The following is a 24354-nucleotide window of genomic DNA, read 5'->3' on the forward strand; positions in this document are numbered from 1 at the left end:
GAAGGATGCTGGGGAAGCCAGGAAAATCCCTGGGAAGGCAACCCTGCAAGGTGAAGTCGTGCCTGCCATCACCCTGTTGGACTTGCAGATGGTCCCGTGTGTCAGGACACCCCAGCCACCCCTCCCGGACGGTGCCTACCATCACGGTTGGTGTCCATCTGGCGGAAGATCTTCTCAGTCCTCTTCTCTGGTGTTGACTCATCTTCTGGCATCTTCATTACAGAAGAAACCATCTTATAGATTGCCTGTGCAATAGACAGAAGCAGAGAGCTGGTAAGAAGCACATTATCTTGATGCAAGAGTATGATGATCTTCTTGTGACAGAAACAGGCAGAAAATATCCTCAGAGCACCAGCAAGACCTGCTCTTTGGATGCTGAAGGGTGTTGGGTGGCACCAGTGCATGCAGCTTCCCTCTTCAGTGGGACACTCTTTTATGAAATACTGTGTTTCTTTATCTAGTCATAGCCAAACACCATCTGGGTTTGGACTAAGGCTACATTTTTCCTTATTAAAACAGTCTTTGGACAAATTTATCATTTGTACAACACAAAAGGCAATGGCAGCTCCCAGAGGTTGGTGGAACAGCCAGATCACCACAGTCTTGTCCCGTGCTGTGATGAATCTCTATGCTTTGGCCACACAGGCTTCATCCTCACCACACCTGTCTTCTCACCCTGCCTTTGCTTCTTCCCCATCTCCTTTCCATCCCTCCCTCTCTGTCAGCATCCTGTCCATGGGGAGAGCAGTGACTCACTTCTTGCACTTGCTGCATTTCACAGATAACAAAGATTGACCATCAAAGAGGTGGCCTTTTCACTGGGGGTCGGTGTGTGTGCACAGCTCAAAATCCCTTTCACAATTTGCTCCACAGAGACCAGATGTTCTGGTCCTCCAGAGCGCCACTACCACCCATAGCTATTCTCTGCACAGACAAAGTCACCTTTGGTACTAGCTGCCACTGAAGGAGGGGTAATGTTAATTTGAAAACAAGGATGAGGACCTGTCTTTGCACTGGTTATCCAAACTTTGTGGCACACACGAGCATGCAGCACCAGGACACACCAGGGCTTTGTGTTAGGCATCTCTGCGCTGCCACACCTGGGAGAGCAGCAGCGCTCAGGGGGCTGCAGGGTGGTGGCCTTGGAGCTCCTCCCAGCCATGTGGAGGGGCAGCACATCCCAGCCCAAGGCAGCATTGTCCTGGTCCAACTGGCCCCTTCCGCTGCCTGCTGCAACTCATTGGCTGTCACCTGCTGTCACCTCACTGCTTTAGTTAGTGGTTCTTCCTTTCCTCCTGCTTTGGGAAGGGGGGTCCTTGGTGCAAGCCAAGATTTCTCACTGGGTTATCCCTCTCCCCTCTTTCCCTTCATGAAGGCACTCTGCCTAGCAGCTCAGATCATCTGGCTCAGGATCCCCAAGGACTGGCTCCAGGAATGTAAGAGCACAGATGGATGATGCCACTAAAGCAGCACAGACATTTTACACTCAGACTAGAGAGCATCCGCTTCCTTGGCCATCTTGGTGGCTTCTCCTCTGCCAACAGCTCACCCTTCACATCTCCCAGGAGAATCAGTGTTCCAGAGCACTGGGCAGAGCCTCAGTAGAGGCAGGGATGCTGTCCACACAACCATGATGCTCTGATACCAGGAGCACAGAAGAAAGGATGAACATGCAAGTGTGTAAACACAGGGATGAAGGAGCTGGGGGAAGGAGGCAATAGGGAAGGAAGAAAATGGAGAGGGTGGACAGTAAGAATTTAGACCTTGCTGATCCTCATCAGCATGCAAGGCTTGCAAGGGTCACAGCAGAGATGAGGCTTATAAATCTGCCAGTGTTTAAGCATTTGAAGCTGTCTGGCTTTTGTCTGGGGTAGGAAGAGAGGTGGAGGGGTCACTCCCTCTCTCTGGGTGAGAGGATGGTGAAGCAGAGAATCTGCATTGAAAGTGTGGGAGGAATGCCCCAGACTGGGAGTGGGGGGCATGTTTACCCTGATCAAAGTAACCATAGTAAGAATATGCAGATTTTTAGGACAAAAAAAGCACTTCAGGATGACTTCATCCTACAGGGTCCTTTTCACAGAGGCGTGTGAAGGGAATAACAGATGAGATATTCTAGGAAAGCCAGATGGGAATAACATAGTAAGCGTTCCTTTCATGCTGAAAATGGTTACTCTGGACAAATTCTTATGTCCTTACTCAGAAGTTCATTGGGAAGTTTTCCCAAAGTAAAAGCCAGCTAAAGCTGATTAAGAATCTTGAGATTTGCCCCATACTAATTCAGTGCAGCTACACAAAACTCTTTATTGTATGTTTGAAAGAGCAAGCTCTGAAAGGAATTTGGTTTCCTGGGATGATTACATAGAGCTGGGCTGTACTAACCCTGGGTTAAGACCTGGGACTGAAAGGCTGCAGGGATTCCACTCCCCATGGAGTGAGACTCCTCTGCCTCCCAGAACCTGGGCTGAAAACCACTAGGGGCATTCAGCACTGGAAGTTGATACCTGTCAGCAGTCTCCTGAGTCAGGGCAGCTTTAATAGGTGAAATTCTATCAGGAGTGCTCCTTAGAGCTCCCTGGCACCCTGGAATGCCACCAGGAAGTTGTGCCTCCAGTTGTGCCCTGTGTACGCCACTGGAGCAAGCACAGGCTCCAGACTCATCAGCTGCCCTGCTGAACTGTCTCCTTTGATTTTCCAACTCCATGTGGATGAGCAGCAATGGGTGATTTTAGAGCAAATCTCATCCCTTTGCCCATTCTCACAGGTTTTTCTCCCAGCTCTTGGCTGCCACTGCTGCACTCAAGCCAGAAGCTTTGGTGAGGGCTGCATTTTCCTGGTGGACTTGGCAAACTGTCAAAAAACTCATTATGGTGATGGCAGCAGCAATGACAGCACACATTTTCAGTTGATCCTTTTTACTCTGTTGAAATAAATTCTGATGGCTAGAAGTCTCATGAAGTGAATGACTGGCCTGAAAAAGATGTTTTTCTTCTCAATCTCATGGAGATTTTTGACACTGTCTTTACAGAGCCATATCAGCTTTTGCTTCTTCCCATACCAGCTTCTGTTTCTTCCTGGTTTGCAAATAAGCTATCCCAGCAAGAGAAACGTGTGTGCTCTGTTTTTATTAAACTGAAAGTGTTATTCTTGTCTCTGCTCAGTATTCTTAAAATGCCTTTTGAGTCCATACAGTGAAAAAAATGTATCCTTAGAACAAGGTTTCCATCTCTCATTTGAACTCTTATTTTAAGAGACTAGCCAAATATGTCCTGTTTCAGCAAAGGGAACAGATCTTCTAACTGGTTTGCAGCTATTTTTGAGTGGACTGGGCTATTTAGATTATAGGTAAACATATGGGAGACTTGAAAAGCCTGAGACATGAATCTGAGAGGAACTGTGACAAGGTCTGTCAAGAGGGCAGGCTATGAAGCCTCTTCCCACAGCAGTGTGCAGATGTGCTGTGCCTGGGAAGTGTAGCAGTATCCCATGGACCTTCTTTTTTTGAGGCTCTACAACTGTCAGCCCACCACTAAAGTCCTTCAGTCCTGTGCAGATCCATGTGGATCTCTAAGCAGGGTTTTTTGGAATCTGGCCTAGGGATGCTCATGGACATGGTGAGTGCACTGGGCAGTGCCTGTGTGGTTAAGGGCATGATGGTGCTTAAAGGAATGCAGGTGCTTTGCCATCTAGCACATTCCTTTCCAAGGAAAACAGGCCTTAGAAAGCTGTTATGGACTGTTCACCTTCATCTCCTTGGCAGCTGGCCAGTCAGGAGGGCTCCTGTGGGACATCTGAACCAGCACTTCTGCTGTTCCAGTGTTACCTCAGGCTCCTTAATGCAATGCCTGCATTGCCTGCAGTGCTGTTAGATTAGGCCAGAGCAATGAAAAGAAAATGCAAGGGAGCATCAGCACTACAGTGAAAATCACTGCAGAGAGAAGGCTCTCAAAGCACCAAGAAAAACAGACTGAAAAAGAAGAAAAGTGTGCCTTGCCCCTATGCTATTTAAAATACAGTAGCCCCACAGTAACAGGGACAGTATTTTTCTGTGAAACAAAGACTTTTAGACTAAAGATGTTTCTTTTAGCATTCATTTTGATGTATTGTCTCAGGCAAAAATCCCAATGAAAACATAATCCTGCTCTATCAATTTGCAAATGTATGCTAGATAAGGGACTTGCAAAAGGTTCCTTTGAGACATATATCAGAGATATGTGAGAGTTCTGATTTTCACTCTCAGAAAAATTGTGATGGCTGAGGGCCCCCAGGAAGACATTTGATACAGAATCCTGTCATTCCGTATGAAAAAATAATCATCTTTCCTAAATGAAAGTGAGAGTTGTCTGCTGGCTTTTTGTATCTAATCACTCTACATCAAAGGAACCTCTCAACAAAGCAAGAAAATATTCTCATCTACTTCAGTTTCAGACATCAGCTGAACATGTTTCCAGAGATTACATGACAAATCCCATCCCACTGGGAGGAGCTCCTGGTGACCAGTGCAATGCAGAGAGACCAATGCACTCAATGCACTCAAAACACCCTGGAAGAAGAGAAAAGGGTGAGAGCTGCCTTATGGGAAGCTCCATCACAGAAAAGGCAGCTTTCTTGGTTTAAAAATTGCTGAAAGTCTATGGTACAGAAATAACTGTTTTTCAGACTCTTCACTTCCATAATTGCTTTTTGTGTGGTCCCTCAAAATTGGGTCCCTCAAAATGAGGTGAGATTATAAGCATCATGAAGTTGAGTTTCTGGTTCAGTCTGAAAGGAGGAGGGAGCCAAATCTCCCAAGCAGTGCAGAGGGATTGCCAGGCTGAGGGCTGTGCACAGCCAGAGTGCTGCTCAGGGCTGGATATGTGTGCTGACAGAATGCTGCCCTACGGTGATCCCCAAACTGCAATTTTGTTTGATGATGGCATCATGGCTGTAAAAGACAATGCTATGATTTGGTACTGACATAAATAGGAAGAGAAGGCAGAGTATTTCATTCTCTAGCCTTGCTGGCAAGCAGATCTGGGATAACTGGAAAAAGCTTCCAGCTTTGCTGGTCCTTGTTTTTACTACAGAAAATCCAGCCATCAATATTTTCATTTCATGTGACATGAACAAATTTGTGGCCTTGTTCTGCCTGTTGGTAGATCTCCTTGCCTGGAGGTTTGTGCTGCCTGTTGGCACAGTGCCTTCCCAGGCTCCTTGACAGCAGTGAGGGGTCCTGCAGCCCCCGGGGTGTCTCCTCCTCCAGAGGAACCTGGCTTTGGCTCCTTGTGTTTCCTACGTACTACTTCAGTTCTTTTGGGATTCTTTTTGTTTTTACATGAGGAGAAATACAGCCAGAAAAACAATAATTGTCAGGTTGTTTACCCTGCCTGGGGGAGAGGAAGATTTGTAAGGAACAGAGGATCCTTTAATGCAAATATTCCATGGGGTTTCTCATGGCACAGATAGGGAGGTCCTGCTCCTCACCTCAGACAGAGGAACAAAAAACAGACTATGTGAAAGACAACAAACTCTAGATTTGCAGCTGAGCTTTGGATCTGGTCTTGCTGAAGCAGTGCAAGTGCTGGTACTGGCCACTGGAGGAAGTGAGAAGGGTCGTGGTAGAAAGACAGGAGCATCACCCATTAGGCTGAGTCCCCACATGCAGCTTGTATCACAGCCTGCAATTTGTGTGCATTACTTTCCCTTGTTTTCCAGTGCAAATCTAAGTCTGAATAAAACACTACATTGTTAGCACTTCAAAACTTTTAGGGAAAGGAAAGGATCTTGATAACAGGCTTTATTTTTTCTTTTCTTTTTTTAAACTGTGCTGCACTACACAGATTCAAGCTGTGTAAATACACCACCATATAAAAATGTTTTAAATCTTTCAGTAGAGTGATGTGCCTCAAGGGCAAAAACATTTTGGAGAAAGCCAGCAATGTGGGACTCTTACTAGCACCACAAGAAAACACAGCCAAAGAAGCTATGTATAGAATCATCATCAACTCAGATAAGGTTTATCTATACTAGCATGAAGACAGGTAGTATGATTCTAATAATACAGACCTCACTGGGATTAGGCAGACAAAATACCTTTATAATATGTGAGCTGGTTCTTCATAATAACATGATTTCAAAGTAGATTAACGTCTTATTGTGGAGGGACCCTTCCTTCCTTAAAAGTACACTGCCTGCTTGTTCTAATATACCTATTTGGTTCAACTGTAGTTAATCATAATTAATTGACAGGGTTCAATTAATCACATTTATCAGCAGGTTAGTTGCTGTGCTCGAGCCCAACAGAGCTCCCAGGGAAGAAATATCCATGCAGCCTATTCCTCTGGAAGAACTTGGAGTGGATATTAAGCTGTAGTTTGAATTGTGACACAATCTTTGCCAAATGAAATAGCATTTTATATCCAAGCAGTTTAAAAGATTATAAGCCAGTGCTGCCAGTTTTCCATTCAGCATCTCAGTGCAACATGGCTTCAGTTTGCTCTGAAGGAGGGAGCCCAGGGGTGCCTCTGGGCAGCACCTACCTGCACGATTTCCAGCATCTCTGACTTACTGATGTAGCCGTTCCCATCAAGGTCGTACATGCTGAATGCCCACTTCAGCTTTTGCTCCAGTTTTCCTCTCGACGTTACACTCAGGGCTATGATGAATTCTCTGAAATCTATTGTTCCGTCTCCGTTGGCGTCGAAAGTGCGGAATACGTGCTCTGCAAACTTAGAAGCGTCCCCATAAGGAAAAAAGTTTCCATATATTTTTTTAAACTCCTCCATAGATAAATGTCCACTTGGACAGTCTCTCAAGAAGCCTTTGTACCACTCCTGGATCTCATGTTCTGTAAAGTCTGTGCTTTCTAGCAAATCTTGCATGACTTCAGGGCGTAGTTTGCTGTTTTGCTTTCCCATATTGGAGTTAAAGTATTACCTGCAGAGCAAAAACAAACACATATGAATTATGATTAATTATTGATACTGATTAGCTTGGATGCTGTAGAAGAACAGTATGCTGTATACTGAGTTTTCTGATGATAGTTAACTCTTGGGTATGAACTGAAACCTTGGACAATGTCCAGTAGTACATGTATACCCTGAAAAAATTAATAAACTTAATCTACATGTTGATTTCATTGTCTTTTAACAGTCTGGAGAACAGTAACTACATTGAATTTATTGCCATCCTATTTTGCCCTTGAAATCATGAGGCAAGCAATGGATGTTGCAAGGTAGAGCTAAGCGGTAGCTGTGTGCTGCAGCACACCCCCCATGCCACTCACCCAGCTGTCCTGAGGACCTGGCCTAACAAAATACAGATTTGGTATCTCTGGGGGAACCAGGATGGTACAAAGGCCTATGTTCCCTTGGTCTAAAAATGGAATTCCCTTGTTCCAAAATGGGATAAAGGTGCTACTGCAGTGTATGCTGAAACCAGTAGCTACAAAGCCCTTCCACACATATCTTTATAACCAGAAAGCAACTCAGAAACTGCCTCTTTGCTTTGGCATAGACAAATTCCCATTTTACTTCAAAATTAAGATTAAATCTGAAGAGATTTTATCAACGGTGGATTCCCCCACTCAAACTATTACTGTGGTTTTTAATCTTTCTTCTAGCCAAAAACGGGATCTATTACTAACACTAATCCAGGTGGTCAAAGCTCTTTGAAAAAACCTCTTAATACAAAAAAAAAAAAAAGAAAGAACTAAAAGAAAAAAAGAAAAAAAGAAAAAAAGGAGAAAAAAAGTACCCAGACAATGAAATTTGAAATTCATTTCACTTAAGTTAACCATTAAGAAGTATTATTGGATAGAGTCTCTATTAAATCACCTTAATTATATTTCATTTGAGGCAAGTTGGTACATATCACACTGTGCAGCACATTTGCTAATGACGGATGCCTTTGGGTTCTAAGTTTTGGAGCCTGAGTGTGTTGGCTCCAAAAGGCAACCTCAGTTTTACTGAAGCTTAACATTATGCTGATCTGTGGGAAGCACTCCTCTATTGACAGAAACCTGTCTGAGAATTTGTCACGCAAATGACAGTCACAACTAAGATATGATGCATGGATAACTAAAGTAGAATTGCAAAATAATTTCAACATGATTCACACTGTTGTCAGAATGAAGTCTCTGGCCCAGAGATGGATTTAGTAATGATGACTGGAATGGCTAATGAGCATTCAGTAAAATGTCCTTTCTTAACCAAGATATTACTTTTAAGAGACGAAGAATAACGCAGTATGAATACATGACAGAAGCAGCTACTGAGAAATGTACCATCATTTGAAGCTGATCTACTGTCTCTTTTGTTTGGCATTGGGAAGAGGAAACTGAGGCTCCTCTAGGTTGATGTACTTTTTTTTTCTTGTGGGAAGCTCCCTTTCTCCCCAGGGACTTTGAACTCCCCAAAGCAGCTAGAGGACCGATTCCTTAATTTCCTGTGTTCTTGGACCAGAATGACCAAAAATCTGTATTTCTCAAGTGTAAAACTATGGGATCCATCCTAGATCCATCTGTGTCTCCAGGATTCACTGGTGGCTGTCTGGTAACATATACCTGTTGCCTTTTTCCCAACCTGGAAATGAAACTTGAGATAATTTTAGTAAGGAGGTAATATAGGAGCAGATATTTATTTGAAGGCCTTCAGGAGGCAGTTATGGAAAGATGTCCACAAAAGTCCACCCCCTCTAGGGCTGAATACATTGTCTAGGTTATAGGAAGTTAGCATAATTAGTAAAAAGCACCAATTAGGAGGATAAGTGGTGATGCAATTTTCCTTCAGGTCAAGCCCTTTCTTTGGTGTCCTCAGCACTCTCGGCCTTGGTTCCCAGGAAGAACCAAGACAGCACTTGGGCCCTGGGGCTTGGAGTTCTGGAATTTGGTCTTTTTTCCCAGGGAAAGGCTATGGAAAAGTATTGGGAAAACGAGGCACTAATACAACAGGCTACAGAGTTACAAATACATGTGCAAAGGATACAGAGAACATATAAAAGAAAAAAGGCAAAAACCCAAATGGCATCATAGTTTGGTAACTTTATGTCCTGTCTAAACATATTGCCTACCCAGCTCATGGAGAACAGCCTTCCCTGTTCACAGACAGGAGGATGGGAAGAGTGAAGAATCCCGCCCCACAGGGGCCTATCCATCTCCTGACAATTTCAGGGGCTTGGTTGACTATGTTGACCAAACAATATCGTTTCCTCCAAAGTGTCTCCAGAACACTTGAAAAGCGGAAGATGACACCTCAAAGGTAATTTTTTCTACTGCCTTTTGTCTTTTCATCCTGATCAAAACATGCTGTACAGTTTTTAAGCAATCCAAGCACTTAATGCCCTGAAAATAGCAAAAATCTCCTTGTTTCATGGCCCGGTCCAACAGCTGCTGAGGAAGCTGAACGCTGTGCTGCCTTCCACGGGTGTTGGACAGTACCCATAATATACAACCTGGGAATTAGCTGAGGGAATGGATTACATTAGGGCAGCCAGAGAGCTTTATGTCAGGCAAAACAACATGATCAGGGTCTGCCAGTGGGATGGAAGAGCAGCTGGACAAGGGAAGTGGCCAGGCTCAGTTTATAGTGGCACCAGTTTAACACAAAACCCCCAGTAAAATCCCCAGTGTAGGTAGCAGCTGCCCACACCCCTGGCCAGCAGCTCCTCCACAGTGCCAGGGACAGCACACTTTCCAGACCAGAGAGTAGGGAGGGAAGATTGCTGACTAAGGTGCAAGCCAGCTGTGGTAGGAATGAGCTAGAATTAGCCATATAACCCCCTCCTGCTTTTTGAATAACTTAAACATTTGAAAATGGAAAACTCAGCTTGCACATTTCTAGTCCAGAGTGTTCTGAAAAATGAAATAGTGAGGTAAGATGCAGGCAGTGTCCTTCAAGAGATGGCCAATAAGACTGTATTTCACTCTAAAAAGTAATGCTTTTATAGCTGCACAATGCTGTAGGTGCAACATATTTTCACCAAATAATAAAAATCACAGAAGAGTTGAGTCCACTGCCTCACAGAACATCACAACCAGAAAAACCTGTGTTCTCCAGGCAAAAAGGGAGAGCTAGCCATATGTGACTTGCAGTACAAAGTTGAAATCTACAGCTGTTGTGATGCCAGGTAATGCAGTCAAAACTAGTTGCATTATTCCTGAGTCACATTTGGAATAATTTTTATCATGTTCTTTGCCCTCCAGACTGTTCCTTTTTAATAGGTGGTGTTCTAGGAATTGCAGTTATGGGATTTATTTTGCCTATTCTATCAACAACAGATCAAAATCCTTTTGCAGTGTAAGTACAGGAAATCACTGAAGACACTTGAAGATCCTTACAATCACTTCATAGACTGCTGTCTGACTCTTCATGAGAGATTAGATTTTGGGCAGAGTGCAGTAAGCTAAGAGGATGCCAGCTAACAATGATAGCAATAAATACAGAGAAAAGAATAAAACTGAAACTGATTTTAGGCATCTTTTCACACTTTATCATTCCTGTAGACCTTTCAAATTTCTAATAAATTATTAAAAGTTCAAAATACAGCAAGTAAATAGTGAACAGCAATCACAATGGCAAAGTAAAATACTGACAATACTGAGAAATAGATGATGTAGGAGCACAAAAAGAAAGACAAATTAAGTGGTTAATAAATATGCATTGCATTTCTGCAATTTCCTCCTCTGATACAATGGTGTTAGATATATATTAATGACTTGCTACATAGAACAACATCTCAAAATACTAAGGTCCTAGTTCTCAAGGCAATATTTTTTGGTAAAAGAAGGTGATGTGTTTATGGCTTGAAAGGTTGATACCATTTCAGCCAGCAGCTACAGAATATCAAGAAGTAAAGTGTCACTGCTGTGCAGTTGCTATGGAAAGAGCCCGTGTTCACTGGTTATTGGAGGAAATGTCATAGGTGATGCTCCTTAAAGGAAATATGTAAAGCTTCTCTATTCAGGTCCAGGTGTGGAGTCTTTAGGATGAGGATGACAGAGTTATTTGACAGACAGCTGGCCTGTGAGGATTCAGATAAGCAGAGTGACACAGCACCACGCTCTCCTGCAGGCAGCACATTTGCTGTGTGCACAGGACAGCGCTGCTGTCACAGCTTCTCCTCACACAGCGAGCTCTGACTGGGCAGAAGGGCAGTGAACACCTGTGCTACCACCCAGCAGCTTGCTGCTGCTCACACACAGCTGTTCCCTCAGTCTGAAACCCCAGGGTAAGGCAAACGCCGCCTGCTTAAGCAACAACCTTGCAGGAGCTGGAAAGCTGCAGTGACCACGAGCGCGCAGCCAGCCCACTGCAACAAGTGCAGTGCAATGCATACAGACATGAAATGCAAACATCTAAACACATTTCCTCCAAAAAAAATACGTGTTTTCTTTTTTCTGTTGAAGGTTTGCTATAATAAGCAAGTTCTAGCAACACATTTCTAACAGTGCTTTTACTCTTCAAACATGACACCCATCATATACAGAAAACTCCATGCATTTTTTCTTTTTTTAAAATTATTTTTATTTATTTAGCTCAGTCTGCCAAAGACAACAAGACTTCTTAGTTTTCATTTAGGCTTAAATCTGAGGGGAAGTCCCACACTGGGAAAAAGTATTATGAGAAGGGGGCATTTGTGCAGGGAAGTCTTTCTCTAAAACTGGAAATTTTAGGCTATTGGGTACTTCATAGATAACAGGGTACAAAGCACCTCAAAGGTCTAAAGAATCAGTTTGAAAACAAGTCCTGCCTGATCTGTTCCCAGTGGGAACAGTAAGGTGAATCACACCATAGGCTTGGCTACAGACACCAACTCATGAAAAATGAAAGCAGAAAACTTTTCAGAAAGAAGCAATGAAAGTTCCATTTCGTGATTTTTGTCTTCAGAAACTTCTGTTTGTTGGTTTCTAACTTACAGTTTGGCCTGCTTCCAAGAAATAATCCACTTATGGGTGCAATGCTGTCTTTTGTATATTTCTAACACATAATTTGAGAATTTTCCTGACAGCAACAATCGTGGGACTTCAATCTCTGCCAAGCAGCTGCACAAGGTCCTGATGATGCTGGAATGTACTAAAGGCTGAGCAGGACAACAGCATTACTCTGAGCCAGCTCTGTACCTGACAGTGTGAGAAAGCAGTGCTCCAGCATGAGTCAGTGCCCCGTGGCAGTGCTGCTCTGAGGTATGAGTGTGACTCTCCACTCACCTTCACCGCTGTGGATATTCCTCCTGTCGGATCATTACTGAAAACCTGGATGTGTGACAAGAGGACTCATACACAACATCTATCTCTCAAGCTGTCTGCACATCTGGAAATGGCAGGCATCTCACCTTCTTTCATGTCCTACCCACCAGCAGTCTTCTGTCATGCACACCAACCTCCACAGCACCGCAGACAGGGCTCTGGCAAGATAAATTCCTCTGTCATCACCTTCTGCCACCCCTACCAGTTCTTTCTCTGTCTGTCACTGTGCAACTCAGCTGTCACAAACTCAGAGGAAGGGTGCTGCTCTGTCCTGGCTGACCAAACCTTGCAGTACAGCACCCCTTTAATCTGAAATAAGTGGAAGGATATCAAGGGGAGGCTGCAGTGCATCTCAGAGCATGAGACTTTGTCTGGGGATGTGCCCCCAGTGCTTCCCAGCCAAAATTTTGTCAAAACTTCACTGCAATCGACTTACTCTCTTCCTTCCCCTCTGCCAGGTGCTTGCTTCGTAAAGCAAGATACCAAATAGCAGTCCACCACAATGTGTCAGTCTCTGCAAACTCTGCTGTTATTTGCAATCCAGTGTACACATGCTTCCACATGTTCCATCTATGTCCATGCCCTTACAGAAAGGGGGAGGTTTTGTGCTTTTACAAAAGTCAAAGCTTGGTGAATACCATTTGGTGTAAAAGCCAAGTTTCTTTCTTAAGGTCAGTTATTCCTTTGGGCTGTAATACTGCTAACTGCTGTACAAGCTATGTAATGAGACGGTGCAAAGCACAGCTATCTCACATGATACATTCCCTTCCCACCTGTGTATGCTGCTTCCCTGTGCCTGGAACACCAGTGTTGCCATGGCCTCATCATGAATGCAAACCCAACAGCAGATGTGGGCAAAGCATCGTCTTGTGACCTTGGAGCTGTGCAGTGAGACTTGGTGAGCAAGGCAGGGATGTGTTTGTTGATCTCTGGTGTGCTCCAGCCCAGGAGACTGTGATCAATCCCTGAGCTCCCCATTCACAGTCTCAGAGCCATCTCCAGCACCGCTCTCCACTGTCCCACTGGAAATTCCAGTGCCAGTGCAGGATCCTGCTGGTGGGACACAGTGCACAGTTACAGCAGCAGCCGTGCTGGGAAGAATAACTTCTCTGGTTTTAGTCTCCTGCCATGAAGTGTAAGCACTACCTGGTCAAGAGATTATTTTTTAATTCCATCCCACAGAAACAAGCCCCCAGGTTCTTGGAAGCAGCCACTTTACTTCCTTCTGGCCATTTCTAGTTTGTTTTCACACGTTCATTTCAGTAACCAGTGTGGAGACGCTTGCCAAGAAAGGCTTTTGTTTCATTTTTTTTAACAGCATCTTGGAACATATTTTTGAAAGAAAACCAAATTTATTAAAAACCACGCAGGGACTTAACAAAAAAATAAATACACACAGAATAAAATTTTGAGCCTTGCCACCCTCCATTTATCTCTTTCTATTGGCAAAGAGCAAAACATGGATGAAATTCATGAGCAAGATTCATAAAAAAAATTTGACATTCTCTTACTAATATTCAGAAGGAACAGCAGTAAACATATTTGCAGTGGAGTAAAACAAGTACCCAAATATGTCTGGATAAAACTATAGCTCACATCAAAGAAGAGAAATGAAGACTAATGAAGAAATTAGGAGGAAAAAACCTAAGAAAGAGGTGTGGATGGGATGATCATTCAGAAGTTAAGCTTTATTTATCAATAGAAGGAAGAGGTGTCATGTGCCATTCAGCTGCCTGCTGTACATGCTTCCAAACATGTACATCATATTTACTCATTTTGTATTAGGATCCTGGCATTTTCACTGCTCTAAGTTCCTCTTTTGTTTAGTGTCACCTTCCTGTTTCTCTAGTGCCTTACTGGGAATCCTTCCCCTACCAAAGGTGCCCCTAATTTCTCCTTTCACAGTATTTGTTCTGTGTTTTCCTGCTACCCCAGGAGAAACTCAACACAAGAAATAAAAGCAAATCCTTTCTAGCTCTGTGTTTTGGTTGAGGTGGGCAGTCCAAGCAGGAGCAGCTGCACAGAGTTCACATGTTTCTAACTTGAAGGTGCTCATGGGTAACATCAAAAGCCCAGGCTCTTCTCCCTTTGGATTTCTCCTGGCAGAGAAATGCTACAGCTGCTCCGCTTTGTCTCCTATTTCTCTTTCCTGTAATCCCTTTGTGCATTTTAGCAATGAGGGCTGGTGTGAGGGTGGAGGAGGGGGATGCAGGAGAAAGGCAGTGCCCCATCAATAAATGCTGAGGTCTTCAGCACCAGTGGGTTAACCAGCCAACAGCCCAGCGCTGATCACGTTGCTGTCAGCAGTGCCCACAGTCTCGGCTGGAGATGTTTTCAGCCCAGTAGGCAGTGTTTCAGTCTCAAGCAGAGAAAGGGCTGATGTGCACACCCCTCACCTCTGCATCGCCTTCAGCCTCACTGGGGCTTTCCAGAAAAGGTCTCTGTTTCCAAAGCATTTCCTGTAAGGTGGAGTGTGTGGTACAAAAGGGATGACTAGGCACATGAGCATCTCTGAGAGCTGGGGAAAAGAGCCTGTTATGTGCATTTGTACAGTGTGTCACAGTGTGCAGTGACTCCTCTCTCATTCATGGCTGGGCACTCTTTCCATCTTAAAGCCCTGCCTTTAGGACTCAGAGCTTGTTTCTGAAGCTGCTCCTGACTGAAATTTAGTGTACATCTATCCACCAAAGGGGAATGTCTGTAATGGGCTACCTCTACTCATTAGCTTTTGATTGCATGGGGCAATCAGGTACTTGGTGCTGCTGCATCGACAGCCTGGCTATCACAGAGGGAGATGAAGCTCTCTTTATACAAAATCTCTGCTGCTTCAGACAGAGCACACCTAAGCATCTTTAGGAAGGTTGTCTGCTCATTTAAGTTGTAATCTCAGGCAGGGTAGACAGGCAGTGAAGACACATGGAAAAATGGGTTGCTGGAGATACATATAGAGAAACCCATGTCCCCAAATCCTCCAGTGACCCTCCAAAGCATAAGAGGGTGTAAATGCAGGCTCCTCTGTGCACATGGTGGGGTATCTAGCACTTCAGCCTTTCTCAGTGTCCTGGGCTTTGTCTGGAGCCCCTTTGGGAAGTGCTGCCACCACTCTATGAGCAGAGCAAAAAATGATGCAGTAAGTGTTGGACAGCCATCCCCTAGGGGAAGCAAAGGCTTCACCCATCCAGAATGACTGGAAAGTAACCTCCTTTCCTTTCTTAATGAGAAATGAAAAAAAAAAAAAAAAAGAGAAACCAGACAAAATAGGAAGAACTCATACAGATTTGTTTACCCCTCCTCTTACACTCAGAAAAGGTCTTCCTATTTAATTTCATTTCTTCCTAATTCTTTTAAAACACACAACAATAAAAACCATGCCAATATTCACATGCTTTTTTGGTTCCTAATCATTCATTTGTGAAGCTGAGAAACAACACTTTACCATATGCTGTGTAAGAAAAAAACACAACATTTTGTTCATTAACTCTGGGTAGAACAATCTAAGGTCTTTAAAAAACTAACTCTGTGCTTTGGCAGACCTCAGATGACTCTTTGGGGAATTAGATATATATTTATGTATTTGATTTCTTAAAACTCTATGGAAATAGTATTTCTGTGAAAGTATGTTTGCCTTTGCCTAATTTTGTAAGGCAAAGGGCAAGAGAAACTTTGCTAACAGTACATTAGAGCATCCACCCTCGGGAGGCTGCCTTTCCAGTTTACTGCACTCAGCTGTTTCACTAAGCACAGGACATCTGCAGCATTTATAAACGTGGGTGTTAAGCCGACAGCAGGGGAGTTGGCAAAATCTCTCACCTGTTCCATCTGGAGGTGACTTTATCTATCAACATTCTTTCAGAACACCATATATCAAGATCCAAATGATGGAAATTTTCTGCAGCTACTTTGTCTCCTATTAAGGAACTTGTGAGCCTAAAGTCTCTTTGGCTAACAATACCTTTCTGGGCCACATTCCCTAAAATGCTCAAGGTCACATTTTTCCAAGTGCTCAGCACCCACAATTAAACTCGGGCTTCTCAAACAAAACATGCCTTCCCTTGGGGCACCTGTGCAATAGGTAGTTTCTCAAAAAGCATCTGTATCCAGTAAACTGAGACCTGCCAGAAAGTACACCACTGATTTTGGTGCCTAGTAAGAGCCTGAGTGCTTTAGAAAAGCCACCCTTCCTACACACCTGCGTCACTGCTGTTTGTCTTTATCCTGACACTCACACGTCAAACCCAGTTTATTCTCCTTTCTTTTGTAGGGCTTCTCTCCTTTGTGCAGGGCACTCACCAGCAGTAACATAATCTTCCCCAGAGCACCTGAGCACACCAGTCACCAAACTCATCCAGCAGCAACTTCATCAGGTTTCTAATCTGTCCTACATCTTGTTTGGTCCTTTTATGTAATCCTATATACAATACCTTGGTGGAGGGTAGCGGAAACTAAAGCAGAAAGCTACTGTTGCACAAAGTAAGACGAGAAGCTGATGTGAATTCATGATATTGATTTTTTTATCTTTGTAAATAAATAGCATGTGACTCTGAAAGAGTGACATTTGTGCTTAGACTACCCTTAAAAAATTGTTAACAGATGGTCTCCTATCCGACAGCAGAGACTTGGTGTTGGCAGAAAAAAAAAATTAAATCGTGATACTGGAAAAAAATGGAGCCATTAGCTGGCAAACTAGATATTTTTAAAGGTGTTCTTATGACTGGGAAATGAATGATTGTGAAGGTTCCTACCTGGAGAGTAACAGTGAGGTTTTGTTCCATATTGAAGGGAGTTACTGGAACTTTCTCCAGGAAAGTAGGCAACTGGAGATTGGGAGTGGGAGGTTCTGGCAGTCAGGACCAGAATTTTGCTAAGGAGATGGAAACAAGATGCAATAAGATAATGTCACAGTTTACAAGTTCATAAATATGAAGGTCCATGCCAGGGATGATTTGTCCAGTACTTAGCACTCTTGAGTGTGCCTGAACAAAAGAGAGCTAATGTAAGAGAGATCTGGATGACTAAAGGAATTCTGTGGGAGTTGTAGAAGTTTTAAACCAGTCTTCAAAGATGTTCCCAAACTGCATATATTGTGTGAATTTTCTCTTTGTGCATGTCTTATTTCTCAGAATTTTTACATCCTTGAAATTGCAAGATGATCTTGTACATGTGGAAAGGATGCCTTTGGATCCTTCCTTTTTACTGGCCATGGACAAACAGCACTGGGTGAATATTTTTGCAGAAGAACCCATTTCCATTAGGTAATGCAACTTAGCTGAAATCAAAATTTGTTGTCACATTTAAGAAAAAGAAAATCTGTAAAAATGTCAGAATTTATAATTTCAATTTGATCCTTTCCTTTTAACATAGCAAAAAGGTTTCAGTGTTACTTTATATGTTTATTAATTTTGTTTTGGCATTTATATTTGATTAATTTTAGAATTACACCGGTTTGATTTTATTGAGAAAGCAATTCAATGCCAATGAAGCAAAATAACTTGATGTTTCCAGATCAGTTTTAATATCCATCCCACTGGGAAATTTTGATGTTTTGTTCCAATATGCAGTGAAAATAAATACAAATGTCAAAATTTCCTTTGGAATGGGAATTTCAGAGTCTAACCAGCTCTAATCAACAACAAAGCCATCTGCTTTGTATTAATGACTTAGGGCAGTATTTAATGCTGCAAGAGAGGGTGATATTCTACTGTTCAGCACTGCTCATAGAAGTCAATGACATATGGTAAGTTTCTAGCTCCTAGTTGTCTAGGGGAGTTTGAAGCTAGCCATTTCTATTTTATTCCTCACGATCTATTGCCAAGTTCACTGAATTTATCATTCAAATCCAAGATTTTCCTTTGAATATATGAGAAAACATCCTCCCAGTGGCATATGGCGCAGCCTACAGCTCCTACATTTGAAAGGAACTCGTAATTCCCAAATTGCAGCACAGTAAGCTACTTCCATTTTACAAAGGTTTAAATTGATAATTTAAATAGAATATTTGCTCCATGATAAATGCCTTTTTTGAACATTAACAGTTAAATAAATATATTTTATTTCAAAAATTAAATTCATCCAGATGAGTCATAATATGAATTCTATTTGAGCAGATATACTGACATGAAGGATTTTAGCACAAATGAAAGAAAGTAATATTTTAATTTTAAGACAATGTTTTTGCTGTTTTTTTCCTAAGACCTCTTTGTTGTCTTCACATACAACTTTTGTGCTGCAGAAAAGGTACAGGAAAACCACATAACTGCCCCCAAGAAATACAGTCAGCTTGTGCAGCTCAGCCATGGACCCCGGCTCAGGTGCTTTGCTGTGCCCCCTGAAAAGTTTCTGTGGACAAGGATGTGGTTACCATTGGAGATGAAAGTATCTCTTCTATTTCCTGACATTCTGGTGATTAGTCAAGCCACCTTATAGCACCTCCTTCTCCACACTCTACATGGACAGCTGACATGGGAGGGCTGGATCGGGGGACGTGCAACAGGCATTTGATGTAGGGATCCTGCTCCCTCTGCACCATCTGTGTACAAACCTGAAAAAAACTTAGCTTGGTACACTTAGCTGGGATATAATCTATAAAGTTACTGGAAGAAGATTTTGATTTGTATTCGCTTTGGAAGTCAGAATGACATCCAGTCCTGACAGCCCGTTGTGAAAAACACAGAGCCGTGTCTTACCCAACTGCTGTTTCATGCATAACACAGTGTGCTGCCTGATTTTAGAAATTACTCAACAGGAATGAATTTGGGAGTTTGAACAACATGGTAAAGGTCGGTAAGCAAACTCCCTTAAGAGGCATAGAAAAACATTTGACAAATTAAGTGCAAAAATAATTTGCCATGTTCCTCTGTCTCTCACACACGTGTAAACAAATGCTTGTATAATCTTGATGTTCTTATTATTGCTTGTTACCAATTAACTAAACCCTAGCAGTTCTCAGTATTAATTTAGGTAGTAGGCACTCATAGACAGTATTGGTTCACAAAGGAGCTTTTGAAATGCCATGTATCATATAGTCATTATGCAGAGTGTAGTAAATTGTTTGCATGAATTCAACAAAATTGTTTACAAGCTTATAGCATTGCACAAATCATAATGAGAAGTAATGCATAAAACCCAGGACGAAATCTAGACAGAAAAACATGAATTATGAGATGAAAAATTTTTCTGCCATCACTGAAAAACTTCAGTAAATTCAACTAAGATGAACTCCTTCACAAAAGAAAGGGTTAACAGCACTTCTTCCTTCACTACTAACATCCTTCGAGGAAGTAAACAAAGTCCATCAGATAACAGTCTTCAAACAAATGAGCTGTTTTTTCTCATGTGAACAACAAACAATTTATATCACTGTTACAGAAAAGAAGAAGTGGCAGTACCAGAAAGATCCTTTCCAAAGTTTAACTTTAGGAAAACCAGATTCTATCCAACATGAAATAAAATGTCACTATTCACCACTTCCTAGTGACTGTAAATAAACAAAAAAGCTGATCCTGTTACATTTTTAGGCCAGTGTACTTTTGCCTATTTGCTGTTCTCAAGATGTCAGCTTCTCTGAGATTTCTTTTATGTGAGTTTTAGTGCCTTTCCCCCTTTTTCATTTTCTAGGACTTTTATTTATCGTATTAGTATATAAAATTTTGTCCTTTCTTTCTTATACTTTGTCTTTTTCCCCTACCTTTTACTTTCCACTACTATTCCTTGGCTCCCAAAAATAAACACCTTTATTTAAAAGATATTTAAACACATCTTTCTTACTTTTCCTATTATCTTTGAAAAAGTCTGTCACATAATTTCTCTTAAGTTTTTCTGCATTTCCTCTGCATGTCCATTCCTACTATTAGCATTTTTAAATAATGGCATTGTTGGTGCCATGCATCATCAAAACAATATCCTAACAATGAAATATATCAACTCTGAAGCAGAAGGGTTTGGAAACCTTGGAAGAAGACCTTCTATGGCTTAATCTCCGTGTCCCTCTCCAGTCAAATCACCCAAAAGAAATATGTAGCAAAGATGTATTTGGTATCTAATTAACAGAAAACTATTACTATTTCATCTACCATGATTTGCCTTGCTGCTTCTGCCTTAATGGTAGAGTACCAGTACTACTGTTTTTAAGAGCAATTTCTGAATTATGAACAGAATCATCACCAATTTTCAACTACCAATTCGGATTTTGATGATCTGATTCCTTTTCCTGGGAAGCATTACTTTTCAGACATGGAAAGGGGTGAAAATGTACATAAGCATGAGAGATGCTGACTCTAATGAAAATATTTTGCCTGTGGCTAATGAAAGATTTACCAGTTACCTGATGGCCAATATTTCAGATCCTTTCAGTGACTTTTGCTCTTATGTAATCATAACCTCACCAGCAGAGCTCTGTCTCTGACATTTGTTCCAGTTTCTTTTCTTGCTCTGTATGCCCATTCTTACTACAGTAATAACCTCTTGCACTCTCAGTAACATGCCTTAGAAAAATAAAGGTCTTGTATTTTAAATGTCTCTCTCCTGCTTGCTACATACAGCTTTTAAGATGTCCTTATTATTATCTTCAGCTGACAACTCTCCCTTCCACATCACCCTCACCAAAAATTTCTGTCCCAACCCACTCCTCAGACATTTCATGCTTCCTCTCACTTTATGCATCAAGTATTTCCTAATTCTCTCCTCTGCTGCCAATGTTATGAAAACCAGTGAAGCTCTACTGCCTAGAAACAGGATGAACACTGAAGAATCAGCACACTTTTTGTAAAGTGCCATATAAAATCACCATAAAAATCACTTATTCAATAAAAAACCACATCCTGTTCCATCAAATAAGTCTCAGACCTTGATCCTCTAATGGATTCACTGGAAAGTCACTTAAGTCAGCGAGCAACACAGGGATCCTCCTGTGAATTACCAAAGGAATCCTCTAAGAAAAATTAATAAATTGATAACAATGCAAATATATAGAGAAAACTTCTGATTTTATACTTGTTTGTTCTTTATTAAAAGAAGGATGTACCCCATGAGGCTCATTGCTTTTTAATGAACGTTGTGGGAAAGGGAGCCATTCATGAACAACAGTATCTATTTCATTGGCAGGTGCTTTAAAACCTATCACTCAGTTACATTAAAACAAGGATGTTTTCAAATTAGTCTCCCCAGGATGATAAAACAGTCACTTATCAACAGTTTACCACCCAGCACTTGGTAACAGTCATTTGATCTCCATCTGAATGAAAGATTGAGCTATCATCATATCATGAACACAGTTCCAACCCACACATTGTTCATTCATGTGTGATCAGATGGGAACTGGTTTCAGTGATCTCATACTGATTTGTGAAACCTCCCATTAGCAGATATTGTCATTACTTCTTTTAAAAGGTTGGCAGTAAAGTTGGCTCTGGAGTTGGTTTTCAGGCACTCAAAAAAAAAAAAAAAGAAAAAAAAAAAAGAAAAATCCCACACAACAACTTTGGGAGAAAGCCAAAATTTTCTTGGAAGTTTCCTTGATGAAGTAGTATGAGTGGGATAGAGCAATATCCTTGATTTTGGCAGCAAACCTTTCTTCTGGCAGCTTCATTAAAAAGCCATTCCACTTTATGAGTTATCAGCAAAGAGCTGATATTTTTGAGTGTGACTGATGGTCCCCCCTCTTCTGACAAAATTAGAAACATCAATAATTCTTAGATTAATTGCTTAGAAAATTTCCAAGAGGCAAACATTTCTTTATTTTTAGACCCTTGTTTTCTTCTGTAGTCAAAGCAGTGGAGGACAAAGTTCGACTACATGTACTTAAAAAGTGGGATCTCTCTACTTTGAGTTTTATATGTGCACAGAAACAAGTGTGCAACACTGCTACGTGGGCAGGGGTGTCCCATGCTGAGCCCTCAATTCCCAGTCCCTGAATAAATCCTGATTTATCTCACAGAGACGTGGCAGCAGTCTTCATGCCACATATCTACAGATCCTTCCAAAGGAGTTGAGGACATGGACCCCTAGCAGGGACTACTGGCTATCAGGAGGACAAGACATGCCCCATGATGCTGGCTGGCCACAACAAAGTGCTGCATGTGGCCAGCAAGTGCTAACAAACCTGCACAGGCCAAGGCTTGAGGATGTGTGCTGGCAGTGACGTGGTCTGATGGAGTCCTGGCACAAGCTGTTGCTGCCTCAAGCACAAAGTTGAAAGCTGGGGAGCTGCTGTGAAATAATGCACGTCTCACCACTTAGGTTTTTCCTTTTCCTTATGGAGGGCTAAAAAAACTAAATTCTTTGTACCCTTCTGCACTCACTGCTGAATTATGTACCTGGGAATGCAATAGTGGGGTTGTCTTCTGACCAAATATCTGTGTTAGCTCTCCCGAGAGGCTGCATGTGCTGCTCCTTGGCAGAGTACCAGCAGCCAACCCTCACCAGCACAAGCCTGGGTGCTCTCACTAGCACAGAGCTTGGCTGTCCTCAACAACCTTTTGTGTGTGATATGGACAGAAAACTGCAGAACTGGATGAGATGGGTTAAATACTGCTGCTAAGAAGCTGTGTTTGTGAAGGAGGTTCATAACAAATCTTTTATTTGGCCCCCCAATGAGGTAAAAATAAATGGACTCTCTCAAGTGCCTTAGCAGGTCAGACAAAGCCCTGAGAAAAACACAGGAGAGAAACAGGTGGTCTGTAAATTTATCATCATTAATGATAATTTGTGGCAGAAAAGGGTTATTAGCACACTTGGAGCAGAGAGGGATATTGGTGGGAAGGAGGTTGTCACCAACCTCTGTGGAGCGGTATCACCTGCATTTTAAAGGAGGCAGACAGTACATTAGAAGTTCTGTATCACATCTGGTGACAAATACATCTGGAATCCACTGGTTTTGAAGACTGTGGGGGCTTTGACAAGGCCTGATCTCACTTGACACTTCTTGGTTCTTGGGACAATTGAATTCAGATGATGAACTGGGAAAGGGGTGGGGGGGAAGGGAGGGCAGAGCTGCTTGAAACCAAGTGGGAGACCTCTGGAAAAAACTTATTTCCAGGTGTGATCTCATTCCAGCTCAGGCAGAAATTCTTTATCTCTTCATATAGATGCCAGCCTGCAACACTCAATAGAATACACCAAAGGTACATTCTGCTGCTTCACAGCATATAAACTCATGGAATAAAAACACATCATCTCCCTTACTCTAATATTGTTAAACCATCCTGATGACAGCACCTGTTTCACGCTATATGAGCAGGAATGTCCATGCACATGTGATCACTTCTCTAATTCTTGACTGATGACAATGAAATACAGCACGAAAGCAGAAGGCAACCCTGAATGGGAACACTCATCTTGCAGACAAGCAGATTTTGCCATCATCTTATCAACTAGGAGGTGTAAGTCAGAGAATCTAGAATAAGCTGAGTTGGAAGGGATCCACAACAAACATCAAGTTCAACTCCCAGTCCTGCTCAGCACCATCCCCAGGAGCCACACCATGTGTCTGAGAGGATTGTCCAAATGCTTCTTGAACTCTGTCAGGCTGATGCTGTGACCTGGGGAGCTGTTCCAGTGCCCAACCAGCCTCTGTGTGAAAACCTTTTCCTAATAATCCAACCTAAACCTTCCCTGATATAACTTCAGGCCATTCCCTTGGGTCCTGTCACATGGACCACAGAACAGGGATCAGTGTCTGCCCATCCTCTTCCCTTCATGAGGAAGTTGAGGTCTCTTCACAGTGTCTCTTCTCCAGGTTGAACAGAAACTCGTACAGCTTCCCCTCAAGGCCCTTCACTGTCTTTGTTGCCATCATTTGGGTGCCCTCTTATGCCTTTATGTCTTATATTGTGGTGCCTAAAACTGCCCCCAGCATTTGCTGTGAGGTTGTCCCAAAGCAGAGCAGAGCAGAGCAGGATAATCCCATCCCTTGCCTGGCTGGTGATGCTGGGCCTGATGCCCCCCAGGACACACTTGGCCCTCCTGGTTGCCAGGGCACTGCTGGCTCATGGTCAAGTTTATGTTACTCATCTATGAACAGACGCAGTGGATTTATTTCCTTCTGCCCCAAGGCAGAAGGCAGAACTGGCCTGCCCAGTCCAAACATCTTCCAAAAACTTGGGGACATACTTGTGCATGCCCTCTGCACTGGGCAGCAT

At 42.5% G+C, this 24354-nt stretch overlaps 1 protein-coding gene across 1 annotated transcript in view; it reads right to left on the bottom strand.

Moving 5' to 3' along the window:
• The window catches only part of NCALD (neurocalcin delta), a 58037-nt gene that overhangs the window by 10215 nt on the left and 23468 nt on the right, over positions 1-24354 (bottom strand). Inside the window, exons 2-3 of the mRNA XM_015619427.3 lie at positions 6516-6912; positions 140-245 (exon numbers count right to left, since the gene is read on the bottom strand). Of these exons, the coding sequence (XP_015474913.1) occupies positions 140-245; positions 6516-6893 (484 nt within the window). The 5' untranslated portion in view covers positions 6894-6912. The remainder of the gene's footprint in view (positions 1-139; positions 246-6515; positions 6913-24354) is intronic.

Source organism: Parus major, chromosome 2 (genome assembly GCF_001522545.3).
Source record: "Parus major isolate Abel chromosome 2, Parus_major1.1, whole genome shotgun sequence".
NCBI classification, from domain to species: domain Eukaryota; kingdom Metazoa; phylum Chordata; class Aves; order Passeriformes; family Paridae; genus Parus; species Parus major.